Source organism: Vicugna pacos, chromosome 9, assembly GCF_048564905.1.
Source record: "Vicugna pacos chromosome 9, VicPac4, whole genome shotgun sequence".
Classification (NCBI taxonomy): Eukaryota; Metazoa; Chordata; class Mammalia; order Artiodactyla; family Camelidae; genus Vicugna; species Vicugna pacos.
The window spans coordinates 17750892-17764849 of NC_132995.1; the positions used below are offsets into that span (position 1 = coordinate 17750892).

At 37.8% G+C, this 13958-nt stretch overlaps 1 protein-coding gene across 4 annotated transcripts in view; it reads right to left on the bottom strand.

Annotated features, from left to right (window-relative positions):
* Positions 1 to 13958, bottom strand: part of DPY19L3 (dpy-19 like C-mannosyltransferase 3) — a 75584-nt gene that overhangs the window by 38190 nt on the left and 23436 nt on the right. For 3 of the 4 annotated variants that reach the window (XM_072967279.1, XM_072967277.1, XM_072967278.1), the window contains exons 4-5: positions 6671 to 6761; positions 569 to 690 (exon numbers count right to left, since the gene is read on the bottom strand). In XM_072967279.1, the coding sequence (XP_072823380.1) occupies positions 569 to 690; positions 6671 to 6698 (150 nt within the window). In that variant the 5' untranslated portion in view covers positions 6699 to 6761. The remainder of the gene's footprint in view (positions 1 to 568; positions 691 to 6670; positions 6762 to 13958) is intronic. The other variant, XM_031672086.2, reaches the window with a different exon arrangement.

Genomic DNA, 13958 nt, shown 5'->3' on the forward strand with positions numbered 1-13958 from the left:
ACATTTGTTAGAGAAGCCCTACCCCCTCTCATTGCCATTTAACAATATGACAGTGAAAATTTAATATTCAGAAGCTTGGTATTAATTCCAAGAAATAAGCCTACATCACTCCTTTCCACGTGAAAGTACTAATGGCCTTTCTTCTCAATACCAAGAGCAGGAGACGGAAGGGAGTCCTTGAGGACTCTGGCTTCATTCTTCAGACTAGTTTTACACCTAGCTTGTCCAGTATTACCCTATTCATGTGAGAAATGGTCATTGTAATTTGCTAATTTTCCAGTTTTTTTTTTAATTTCAAAGATAGGAGTGATTACAAATTGCTAAATGAAAATATTTGTCAGCTTCTAGACTGCATACTTGTTAAGCCTGGAAGCATCTATGTATATAAAAAATCTTATAAAATATAAATAAAAAGCAGAATTCACAGTAAGTATGGAGAAAATTAGGATACTGTTGTTTTTATACCAAGCTAGTTGAAGTTCAGAATAATGTATGTGAAACCTTTGACTTAAAATGAGACTCTGACTTTCATCTGATATTAAATTCAATGTCACGGAACACAACGTACCTGTATGGGTAGAACTCTATATAAAATACTGAGAAAAACCTCTTGGTAAATATTCATTCGTTGAAGCAGGTTAATTGTCCTCATAGATTCGGTTTTGTTATCGTATATTAAGCCACGAAAACCTAAGATTGATATTTGAAAATTCAGGGAAAAAAATAATTATAATTATTCATTCAAAACTATTCATAGATTCTTTAGTACATGCCGGAGATGTGCTGCGCATTGGGGATTTAACAATGAACAAAAAACAGTACTACCCACAAAGAGCTTACTGTATATTAGATGGATATTATTTAAATGTTTACACAAACAAAGGTAAATTATAACTTCTATGATATAAAAGAACCATATGGTTCTTCTGCAGAAATTTGGGAAGCAGGATTCTATATCCCCCTGCTCTGCCCTCCTGCCAAGAGACCTGTAGTAGTAGCTCCTTTGGACAGTATACGAAGTCTCCCCAATTCCCCTGGGATGGGTTTGGCCATTTGACTTGCTCTGACCAATGGCATGTGGGTGGATGTGACACACTTCACATCTGAGCAGAATCTTTAAGAGACAATGCATGTTTCCACCAGCAATCTTGCTCTTTCCCTCTGTTGTGATAGTAGCACATTCCATACAGGGGCTGGATAATGAGAGTGAGAAACAAACCTGCTGTTATAGAATTCCACTGCTATGTTGAGGTCATCTGCTACTGTACCCAAGCTGACTAATTAAAAGAATATACGAACAGATAGTTCACAGAAGAAAACATGCACACAGTCCTCACACATATGAAAAGACCCTACTCTTAACAGAATTGCAAATTAAAACTACATTGAAATACCATTTCTCAGCTATCAGCTTGGAAAAAATTAAAAAATTTGACAACATATTCTGTTAGTGAGGCTGTAAGAATGTAGGCTCATACACTAGTTGGGAACACAAAATGGTATAATCTCTATGGAGGACAATTTGGTAACACTTGGCAAAATTACATGTACATTTATCCTTTGATCCAGGAAGCCTATGTCTAGGAATCAATTCCAAAGACAGACTGGCAAAAAGACAAAATAAAACATATTTAAAAAAAAAAAACATATGTACAATGTCATTCATGAAGTGCCATGTGTAAAAGCAAAAGATCAGAAACTATCCAAAAGTCCATCAGCAGGAGGTATTTTGGACTGAACTGTGTCCCCCTCAAATTCCTATTGCTGAAGCCCTAACCCCAGTGTGCCTATATTTGGATGGGGTCTACAAGGAGGTAGTAAAGGTTAAGTGAGGTCATAGGGGAGGGCCTTAATCTGATGGGGCTGGTGTTCTTATAGGAAGAGGAACAGACAAGAGAGAACTCTCTCACTCTCTGTATGCACACATACAGCGGGAAGACCATGTAAGAACACAGAAAGAAGGTGTCCATCTACAAACCAGAAAGAGAGCCTCTACCAGAAACCAGCCCTGACATTACCTTGATCGTAGACTTCTGGCCTCCAGAATTGAGGGAAAATAAATACGTACTGTTTAAGCCACCCAGTCTGTGTTACTTTGTTATGGTGGTCCTGTAAGACTAATACAGCAGTGCTATGGACTGAGTGTATACATGCCCCTCACTAAATTCTCATGTTTAAGCCCTACGCCCCCAATGTGATGGTATTTGAAGATAAGGCTTTTGGGAGGTAATTAGGGAGAGACAAAGATCGTAAGTGGGGGCTCTCATGAACGAATTAGTGCCCTTAACAGAAGAGACACTGGAGAGCTTGCTCTCTGGCTCCGTCTTCCATGTGAGGATGCAAAGAGAGGTGGCCACTGACAAGCCAAGAAGAGAGTCCTCACCAGAACCCAACCCTGCTGGTGCTCTGATCCCAGAATTCCAGCCTCCAGAACTGTCAGAGAGTCAACTTCTGTTTTTTAAGCCACCTGGTTTATGGTATGGCAGCCCAAGGAGATGAAGACAAGAAGGCTACCTGAATAAAGTATAGCTACCCACACAAAGGAGTACTATGCCATTGCAAATAGTAATAGTAATAATAATAATAATAATAATAATAATAATAATAATAATAATTTAAAAAATAAGGAATATCGTTGAATTCTACTGTAGAGTGATCAAGATCTTTGTTAAGTGAAAAAAGCAAAACAGAATAATATATACAGTAAGCATGGGTTTTTCTGTAATAAAGGGGAAAATATGAATATATAAAGTATTTGCTTATATTGAAAATATTAACTATAGAAGAATAAACCAAAAACTAATAAAAATAGTTACCTAAAGAGTGAGGAAAGAAACAGGGTGGAGGTGACAGGGAGAGAGGTAGACTTCCCTAAACGCTGCCTGTTTTATATTTTTGACTTTGGAACCATGTAAACTATTTTTATAAGTATAAAAAAGATAATTTTTTACAAAGCAATTCTTGAAAACCAGAAAGCAACATAAAACAAATAAACCTACTGAGCTGGTAGCTCAGTCTCACAAAAAGAACTGTTTCTAGTGTTCGTGGGAAGAGAGACTTGTGACTGTAAATCCCTCGTAGGATACATTCCAAGGACAAAAAGAATTACAAACACAGCCTAAGCTGTTTTCAGGTAAGCCTACTTTTAGTAGCAATAGTATCATTGCTACATTGAAAGTATTATATACAGTAGAATAAAACAAGTAAGTCATAATGTTAATGTCATAAGAAGCCAAAAATTTTAACTTAAAGAAAAAAAGATACAATAGAAAGTAAAACACGTAACAACCCTGTTATACTAATTTTAAACTAAAAATAGCTATATTCATATTTTCTCTTAGGAAAAAAACAATCACATTTCCTAGTTCTGCTCACTAAAAAGGTCTGGAAACAAGGACCAACCTAGTAGCAACTAGCACCTCTAGTACCCAGATTGTGGTCTCTAACTAGCTGGTAAAGAGAACTCTGAGCTCCTTGGAGAAACAGCTGATTCTCGGTTAGGGGTAGGAAATATACAAAAGGGGCCTGAAACTCTGAGAAGAAAACAGGGAGTTTTCAGACTACTGGAGTCATGTCAAAAAGACAGCAACTGATCTGAAGGGCATTCCACTGGCCAGAGATTGAACAATTTGATACAAAAAGAATAATGCAAAAGATTGAAACACATCAAATATGGTAGAAATCCATGCGTCCATGGTGAAATTTAAAAAGCAAACCTTTAGGGGATTCTAGAGAGGTAACTCATTCTAAAATAGAAGGAAAGGATTAGTATTTATCCCACCTTTCCTTTAGGAACTGAAATTCTGGGTTGCTAAACAGTTGACGAGAACATGTTTTTCTTTAGAGAGGAATTCCATCTGATAATGATGGAAGGAATTACAGAATTAGAATATCACCCTGTTAGAGTCTTTATACAATTAACAGATTTAGGTAATGATCATCAGTGGTGCTAAACCATTAGGTGAAAGGCTAATTGAGAATTTAACAATGGATGGACCAGTCTTAACCCCACGAGAGAGAGCTGAACATTATGTACCCCCTGATGTGGAAGTGTACAACACTATCTAAGAAGTATTCTTGCCAAAAAGCAGAACCTAAATCTGAGCAAGCCTCTAGACCTAGCTGTCAATTAAGAGGGGTTTCAGGCAACAGAGAAACACTGGATGGCACCACTGGGGCTCCAGCAAAATCCAGAAAGTGGAAAACTCTCAGACAAAGCAATCACTGTTTTCAACAAAGAATTACAAGAAAAAAAGATAGAAAGAAATCTACAGATTAAAAGAAACAGAGGCATAGCAAATGACTGCAATTTAAGAGCTTTATCTGGATCTCAAAAACATTAAAAATCTGTAAGACAATCAGGAAAGTGAGAAGACCGAGTAGATATTAAGTAATTTCTTAGTTGTGATCATGACAGTGTGGTTATGTTTATCAAAGAGAGTTGCTATACTTTAGAGAAATATACCATTATATTTATAGATGAAGCAGTATGATGTCTTGGGAGTTACTACAAAATAATCCAGGTGGAGGAGACAGAGGAAACAAGATTGGTCATGAGTTGGTAGCCACTGCAGCTGAATGATACAGAAGTGCAAATCCATTAGAGGATTCTACTTTTACATTGTTTGAAATTTTCTAAAAGAATAATCTTAACAAATGACCTAAATACATTGAAACAGATCAACTACTGAGTTCACAGTGATACTGAGAAAGAAAATACTCATTATTCACCTTTAGAGCAGTTTCTCAACTTCAACACTATTGATGTTTTGGTCCTGGTAATTTTTTTGTTGGGGGCACTATCCTGAGCATTGCAGGACATTTAGCAGCATCTCTGCCCTTTACTAAATTCTAGTAGCACGGTCATCCCCTTCCTGGCCCCCAAGCTGCGACAATCAAAACTATCTCTGCAAAAAAAAAAAAAAACCAAAAAACCAAAAAAATAAAAAAAAAACTATCTCTGCATATTCCAGATGTCCCCCAGGGACACAACTGCCCTTTAATAGGAATCACTGCTTTAGAGAATGCTAGAGAAGCAACTCAGGATTTTGAGAAGTGGTAAGGACAGCTGATTCTCATTACTCACCATAGCTATGGTCTATCAAACTGCAATCAATCCTTAACTGTACTAGCAATACTGAACTAGCAGGAAATACACCGTTGGGTTCCTACGAGCCTCTGGTCATGCATCTTCATCAACTCATCAACATGTGACCTTGATTTGTATGAATCTTTGTTTAAAGACACCTTCTTTAGTATATACTGTTGATTCTTTAACATTTGACTTCTGGCCAACAGAACTCGAATGCATGCCTGAACAAAGCTTAGCTAACACATGTATTTTCTCTGCATGTCTTCTCGCACTTCAGAAAACTGGACAGCATTTCAGCACTATGTTTGGAGGCCACTTTAAACAGCAAAATCACCAACACAAAGCCCCAAAATGCAAAAAACATGGCACTAAATAGACTATGAAAAGGACTCTATAGTCTGAGAGCTGAAACAAGAAAGCAGTGCATCACCTTGCTCGACCTCAGCTGGGAACAGGCATGTCAGGCAGCTAACATTTTTCACCACTCTGCACATGCTCGTAAATGACTGTGAAAGCGCCATAAGTATTGATTCTAGGGTTACAAGGAAGTTTCAGTGAGTAGGTGAATTTGCAAGTATGGAATCCATGAATAACGAGGATCAACTGTACGGGGAAAAAGAAAATCAACACTTAGCCTGCCTTTTTCAATAAACTATACCTCAGAGTAGTCAAATAGTTGATGAGAAAAGAGTCTTCTAACAGAGTTCCAGGTGATGAATGCAGGAGGAATGGTAAGAGTCATTTTTGTAACTCTACGGAAATAACTGACAGAGGCAATAATCATCATTGGCTGCTAAACCCATTAAGTAAAAGGCTAGTGGGCCATTAACCTTATTATGTGTGAATGCAACTATCTACATGGGAACCAACTGATTAACTTTCATGACACAAAAAGAAAGGGGACCAAAATTTCATGTCTCCTATTGTAATAAAATTAGTAGTACAGAACATCATCCATGTAGAATTCTTGCCAAAAATATACCCGAATCCAAACAAAGCCCAGAAAAAGGCAGTTCTCTGTGATGTGCACCCATGTTAAGCACACCAAACATAATATGACGTAAAAAAGATCCTTTCAGGGGTTCCATTAGGCGGAGTAGAGGTAAAGTAGCATGAGCCCTAAACCACTCAGAAACAGTGAAAATGTGGGAAAATGGTCAGTGCGAAACAAAGGAATGAATGGGGCCCTGGCGACAAAAAGCGTAACTGTGATTTTCATCTGTATCACCAACATGCCTCCTGTTTTTAGACAATAATCCTTTCACCTCTTCCAAAACGATCATGAAAAAAAAAAATCAACAGTAAAACCAAGAAACCGTGAACTGATAATATGGGATGGAGTAGTAGAGATGGGAAGCAAGGAGAGAAGAGTTATATAAAAATTCTGTGTAACTTCTGCCAGAGCAAAACATTTTCATGAATTGAAATGTTACGTTATCAAGGAAAAACTACACACGTTCTAAGAAAAACTACACAAGTTCCATACAGCTTTTAAAATTCATTAATGCAAGAGTATGTTTTGGCTGAAATACTGAAAAGAATGCAGTGGACCCCAATGAAACTACAAGTTGCGGTTACCTTGCATGAGGGTGGGCGCCTGCAGCATCTGTTTGTAGTAGGAGTAATACAGTCCACATTCTGTTCTGAAGGAGATTTCTCGCTCCACTTCCTGAAATAAAGTTAGGTCTACTGGGTTTACATGACCTAGTTTGGTTTAAATATCCATTGTCACTGTAGAAACAGGATAAAGAACTACAACTTCAAAGGAAGAAGAAAAAAAAAGACCTCTGAAAATACAGAGTTAAGAACTCTTGGCAAATAAAAACAATAGAGGGCTGATAATTCTTGAAGTTAAGTGTATATTAAAGGAGATTATTATTCTATTCTCTCCACTTTTGTGGATGTTTAAAATCTGCTGTAACAAATCATTCAAAAAAATGGAGGCAACTAGTTCCATTTAAGTTGATGTTTCAGAGTTAACGTTTTTCTCTTATTTCATACAAATTAAAACTTAAAAAAAATACACCACCATTCTTATGTAATACTAGTGAGAAACAAAATATGGGCAGTATAAAAAACATCAAATAAAAGGAACTATAATTGCATTAGACACCTGCCTAAAAGCTAACAACATTATGTAAGATTAATAACTTTCTTTTTACTCTAAGAATATAAGGTATTCTTAGCAAAACGGGGCAGACCTTCTACATTTGAATTTTGTTTTGACAAGTGTAACCCTGGTGGAAAGATGTTCATGTAGGAAAATGGATACAAGAAATATTAAACTACTTTCACATAAATATTTAATTTTAGAAAAACTGAAAGTTTAAAGTAAAGCTATTAGTCAATTTGGCTGTAAGCTGCTTTTATGAAATTTAAAATTTAAATCAGTAATAATAAAATATGGAGGCACCTGATAATGAACATAGGGAAGACTTTCAAGAACAATCCTATTAATACTCTTAGATCCTACATTTCATGTATTTATATAACAGTAAAAATGAACAAAAAATTATAACCTATGTCATTATAGATTCTTTTACATCAGTGTTCAAAAAAAATGCTCTAGAATCTGTAACACATTGTCTAAAATGTATTTCCATCTTCATTTTTTTCCTGTTACAGCAGATCCATATTCTATAAACCCAACTTTACTGGGGGAAGATGATAAACACTGAACATCTTACTTTCTAGTGGAAAAACGTCTTTTAGCACGTGTTTTTCCCCTACTTCCAATTATTTTTCAAACAGTAAAAAACATTTCATTAAAGGAACCACTCATGCTATTTATCTTTAGGCCTCGACATTATTTAATGTATTTCCTTCTACCCTTCAGATATTTAAAGAAATAATTCTTCTACCCTTTAAAATAAGTATTATAAATCAATCCATGAATAGGGCATTGAAGAAATAATCAATTATCAAAGAGTATAAACATCAATTTATTGACCTTGAAACAAACTGTTACATTTTATCATTGTTGACTCTTTTTTCAAAAAGTAGGAGGAGGGAAGGGTAGCAAACCTTCTTATATAATAAGCTTCCTTCAGAGAAAACACATTTATCCTGGGGACATCAAACATGAAAAAAAGGCCCATCAGGCTCTGAAATTGAATTTCATTAGCACATTCGCTTTTTAAAAAGGAAAACAGAAAGTGACGTAGCTCTTTCAGCTTTTACATTTGCTACCGATTTGTGTTGTATCTTTCACAGCAGTAAGGACAACTCTTCTTAGGGCCATGTTAATCCATTCAACTTTAATCGTTGAGGAAAACTGCTCTATTGCTTTTGATAACGTAAAACTAAATTGGTATCACTCAGTTCTAGAATGTTCAACCTCCTCCTTGGTCAAGTAACCACAGAACCTATGAATTGATGTTAATTAAGCAAATATTAGCTTTTGTCCATGTAAATACGGGGGTGGGGGGGGAGAGCACACTATGTTTAATTACATTCTTTTTTTTTTTCCCTCCAGTTGGCTTTAAGTGTTCAAAGTATGGCTGTCTTCAATGGGCTAATCTAACATCAAACCCACAATCCAAACCAAACTAGAGAACTAAATCAGTTATCACATGTAGGGGGCTTCATATCTGATACAGTTCTAAGAATAAAAGGAGACTGACTTCATAAAGATGGAGAAAGAGAAAACACTGCTCAATGTACTAAAAGTAGGAAGCCACTTTTGGGCCCCATCCTTCTCTCTCTACCCAGAATGTGTAAAGAACAGAGGAGATCCTGATTAGTCAAAATGCATTTCAACATGATTAATCGGTAGTCTTGGCACCAGCTGCACAGAACCAAATGCTATCCTTTATTAGACAGACACTTGCAAGTTTTACATCTGCTTCATGCTAAGAGAACATCTGCTTTACTCATTCAAACACTTTTCTGGTTTTACAGCAATTTATACTTTGTCTCGTGGATTGTGCCAACGAAAACGTACACCAATAGAAGTTATCCTCCAAAGAATGCAAAATGAACAAATACTTCATATTTTAATTTGCATCGGTTCCACAGGGAAAGCAATGTTGAAAGAATGAAAAAAATTGCCTCTGAAGATGATGACAGGAAAAAGTGGAAAGACAAAAGAACTGTATTTTTAAGAAACTGTTCGGCTAAAACCATTTATGTAGTAGTTTATATAGTAATTTGACAGAAGTACTAAAAAGAAAAAAGCATCAAGAAAAAAAAAATGACAGCTCACAATTAATGATTTGCATCCCCTGGCAACACACAAAAGGCAACAAGCCCTTTTAGACAAATGACACCAAATTTGCAAAGGAACCATATCATTAGTTTTTTTTTTAAAAAATCTCATGTAAATAATTGTTTATAAAAACTGCCCCTAAAATAACTAGGCTGCTGGTAGTAGGGAAGCCACTGAAAGATTACATTAAAGATAAATGTAATGTTTCAGAATTAGGTTAACAAATCATCTCACCAAGAAACAGTAGCTCATGATAAGACAGCTGTTCCTAAAGTTCTGTACAGGGAATCACGCCCTCAGCAAACATATTTACGGCACATACATGGTTTATTGTCTGGTTAAATTCATGTCCATCTGTTAGAATGAAATGATTCTTACCCTAGAGTTGATTAAAGCCGTGACATGAGACAGTTGCCAAGCAGTGCTTGTGACTAAGTTAGACTACTGTTGAAGTGACAGTACTTCCATCGGGTTCACACTGAAGCAGTCATTAGTCATGGGACTACCACAGTTACCACTTTGCTGATTAACCCTATTCATTCTAAAGACCCCTTGCTTTGCAGGAGTATTCAATGGGAAGATGTGCAAATTCTGTCATAATCAAATGAATAAGAGAGTAACAGTAGAAAATGTTAGCACAAGGAAAAAAGGTTTTTAAAAAATTGAGTGACTTGAGTACTTTTAGCCAAATGAGAATTATCTTTCCTTATCATTAAACATCTATCTGCTGGGGAAACAAAAAGGTTTAAGAATTCAGTCTTTGATCCCAAGGAGTTTAAGTTTCAATGAAAAAGAACAATGCATTTTTCAAAAAGGAAAATGACTATTCAAAGAAAGACAAGTATCAGTTAAAAGAAAGGAACAGCCTTTTGCCTGAACTATTACACTAGCCTCCCAACTGGATTCTGAGCTTCTAATTGGTCTCTTTTTCCTCTATCTTCATTCATTCATTCATTCATTCATTCACCCATCGATCCATTTATTTATTCAACAAATGCCTACTGACCACCAACAAATGACATGCATTCTTTTTCTGGGAGATTCAGCAGGGAACAAAAAACCCCACAAATCTCTACATGCATGGAATTTATAATCTAGAGCAGAAGAAGAGAACAAATAAGAAAAAGAAAGAAAGCAAAGAAGGATAGGGAGGGAAGGGATGGTGGTGTGATCTTGGAGGTGAGCAGGGAGGGCCTCACTGATGAAGTGACACTGACCAGAGACTGGAAGAGGTGAGTGAGCTACGTGGATGTATGAAAGGAGAGCCTGTCAGTCAGACAAACAGCCCACGTACAGCCTGGAGAACAGTGAGGAAGGCAGTGTGGTTTGAGTGGAGGGAACAAGGAAAGGTCGGGGGCAGAAGTGGAGTCTGAGAGGTACTGTGGGTTAGGGACTGGCCCACTGAGTCTTGGTGGTGCAAGGACTCGGGGCTTGTACTCTGAGCTAGAAAGTATGTGTGAAGGGAGGTGGGGAGGCCAGGAGTTTGGTTTTAGACATGCTGAGTTTGAATGTGAAGGGTCTGAGCAGAGACATACACTGCCACACATTTAAAACTGCACTGGCTGCTGTGTTCAAAAAAGACTCAGCGCGGGCAAGGGCAAAGCTGGGGAACCAGGAGGGGGGCTGCTGAAGTCATCCGGGTGGAGGCAGAGGTGGAGGTGGTGGGAGGTAATCAGACTCTAGATACTGTGAAAAGAAAACTGATAGGATTTCCTGGAGGGTTTCATGTGGGGTTTGAGAGAACTAGAGTTCTTTGGGGACAGAAATCCTGAGCCACTGAAGGGTGAAGCTGCAATTTACAGAGATGGGGATTCAAGGAGAAACATCTGAGGGTAGAGAAGGTCAGGTGCCTGAGTCTGAAACTGTAAGTCTGAAATGCCCACAGGACATCCAAACGCAGGTAGCCAAGCAGGCAGCTGGACATGCCAGTCTGGAGTTCAGGGGAGAGGTCTGAGCAGGGACAGACATGTGGGAGCCACCAGCAAAGAGATGGTATTTACAGCTATTAACAGACTGTTCTTAGAAGTGAGGGTAGAAAGAAAAACACAGAGCTGAGTCCCAGAGATGTCTGCCAACAAGAGGTCACTCAGGGGTAGCCTGTAAAGGAGCCAAAGGATCAGCTGGAGAGGCAGGAGTGAATCCAGGAGAACGTGTGCACTGGAGCCAAGAAAAAAACGCCAACAGGTCAAGTAAAAGGAGGCCTGACAGAAGGGCTAAATGGGGAAATCGAAAACTGCACCTTGGGGAGTGATGGAAATGTTAGCTGTCTTGATTGTGGTAGTGGTTTCACTGGTGATTACATCTATCAAAATTCATCAAATTGTACATTTGGAATATGTGTAGTTCACTGTACAGGAACCATACCACAATAAAGGAGTTTAAAAAAAAAAGGATTGAGAAATGACCACTAGAGTTAGTAATTTGAAGGTCATCTGTGACATAAGCAGAACTCTCTACGAGCAGCACTGTGGGTGAAGCCTGGCTAGAGTGGGTTCAAGAGAGAGAGGACGGGAAGAGAGGAAGAGGGTGACAGGTCCACAAGCTTTGGGGGGAATTTCGATGTTAAGATGAGCAAAAAAATTGGACAGTAACTGCAAGATAAAGGAGGATAGACTTTGGCCAGGAGGATAGGTCAGAGAGAAAGTCAGCGTATACATACACAGATCCAGGCAGGGAAGGTGCGGAGGCATGTGGAAATCTGCTTCTCCTTTCTCAATTGACAGGATTCAGAATATGCTACCCCCAAAATATGGCTTCTAGGCATATTGAATATTTTAAGCAGAAGCAATTTGAGGGATTGCAGGTACCGGAAGGACTCTGACCTCTCCCTTCTCCCCTGAAGCAGGTCAGAAGACTCTTGTGAGAGATGCCCTCCCCATACCTAGAGGAAAAGAACCTCTTTACCTCTGAAGATGGGGGGATGCTGAGAGCAATCTGAATGAACAGCACTTGTTCAGTTTCCCCAGTTTACTACCTGTGGCTCACACCCTATTACATTTTCCTGTGATTCTCAATTCTTCAACAAATCTAGAATAAAAATGCTCAGGTTTAACCATTTCTTCAGGTCTTCATTATGAAAAGCTCTTCTGTCTTGTAAAAATTATGTTAAGTAAATTTGCATGCTTTTCTCTTGTTAATCTGTCTTTTGTCAGTTCACTTTACAGGACTCCAGCCAGAGAACCTAGGAGATTAGAATGAAAAAGAATTTCTTCCTTCCCTGCAGAGTGAAATAGGAAGCAATGTCACCAGCTGACAGTGAAGACTGGAGAAGGTCTGGTGAAGAAAAGGAGGGTGGGAAAGTTTAGAACAGTCAAACAGGAGAGCTGGGGGGTAAACAGCAGTGTTACAGGACGGCCACGCAGCACTTTTTTAAAGGGCATGTTTGAAGTCTACCATCCCTATTAACTTCAACTTAACACATTTAAAAATAAAACATCTTGGTTTCTGTGTATTTAGTCCCTGATGTTTTCTGAATTTTCTTATTACTTGTAATAATTTCTCACATTCTCTTCAGGTTTCCAGGTATACATCATTGCACCATCTGCAAATCATTTTACCTCCTCTTTTTTAATTTTTAGACTTTTTATTTCTTCTCATGTTTATGTTGCTAGTACCACCAAAGCAATGTTACAAACAGTCGTAGTCTGTTTCATTATTTGTTGTTTCAGGGGATTTCTCTTGTTCTTTTTATTGGGAGAGGCTCCTCTGCTTCTTCATTTTACCTATATTTCTCTGGCTCTATGAATTTTGGAGTGACAGTTATCTACTGTGTAGGTCTTGCAGGGCTTGGAAGACCTAGCCACAGCTGTTAGACAAGAAAAAGAAATAAAAGGTATCTAGATTGAAAGAGAAGAATAAGAGCAGTAGTAATGGATAGCTTTGTCTTGGGATATGCTCTTAATGGGATACACTGTGCTGCCTCCAGACACATGTGCTTAATTTAATTACAACGAAAAATTTAGTTCCTCAGTTCCTGAGCATACATGGACAACGGCTATATAGTATTACTGCAGCGCACATAAAGAATTTCTCATTATTGCAGAAAGTTCTATTGGATACTTTTGCTCTAGTGTTTCCCTAATGGGTGAGGTCGTAGCATTTGGTCATAGATGTATGTGTGCTGTACCAGAAAAAAGTATGCATCTATTCTTTGAAGTTTCACTGATGTAGAATTCACATACCATACAACTCACCCATTTAAAGTGTACAATTTAGTGGCGTTTTACAATATTCACAGTTATGAATACATCAATACAACCAATTTTTGAACATCATTACCCTAAAAAGAACCACCACACTACTGAGCTGTCACCTTGCAAATCCTACATGCCCTCCAACCCTAAGCAAACACCAATCTACTTTCTGTCTCTTTAGACTGATCTCTCTTGGACATTTCACATAAATGCCATCCTTTGTACCTGGCTTCTTTCATTTGGTATGTTTTCAGGGTTCATCTATATTGTAGCTTGTATCAGTAATTCATTTCAAAATTGCTGAATAATATTCCATTGTATGGATATACCACATTTTCTTTACATATTCATCCACTGATGTGGGTTGTTCTCTCTTTGGAGCTATTAGGAAAAATGCTGCTGTGTACATTTGTGTACAAGTCTTTGTGTGGATCTGTTTTCATTTTCCTTGGGCATAAACTTTGGA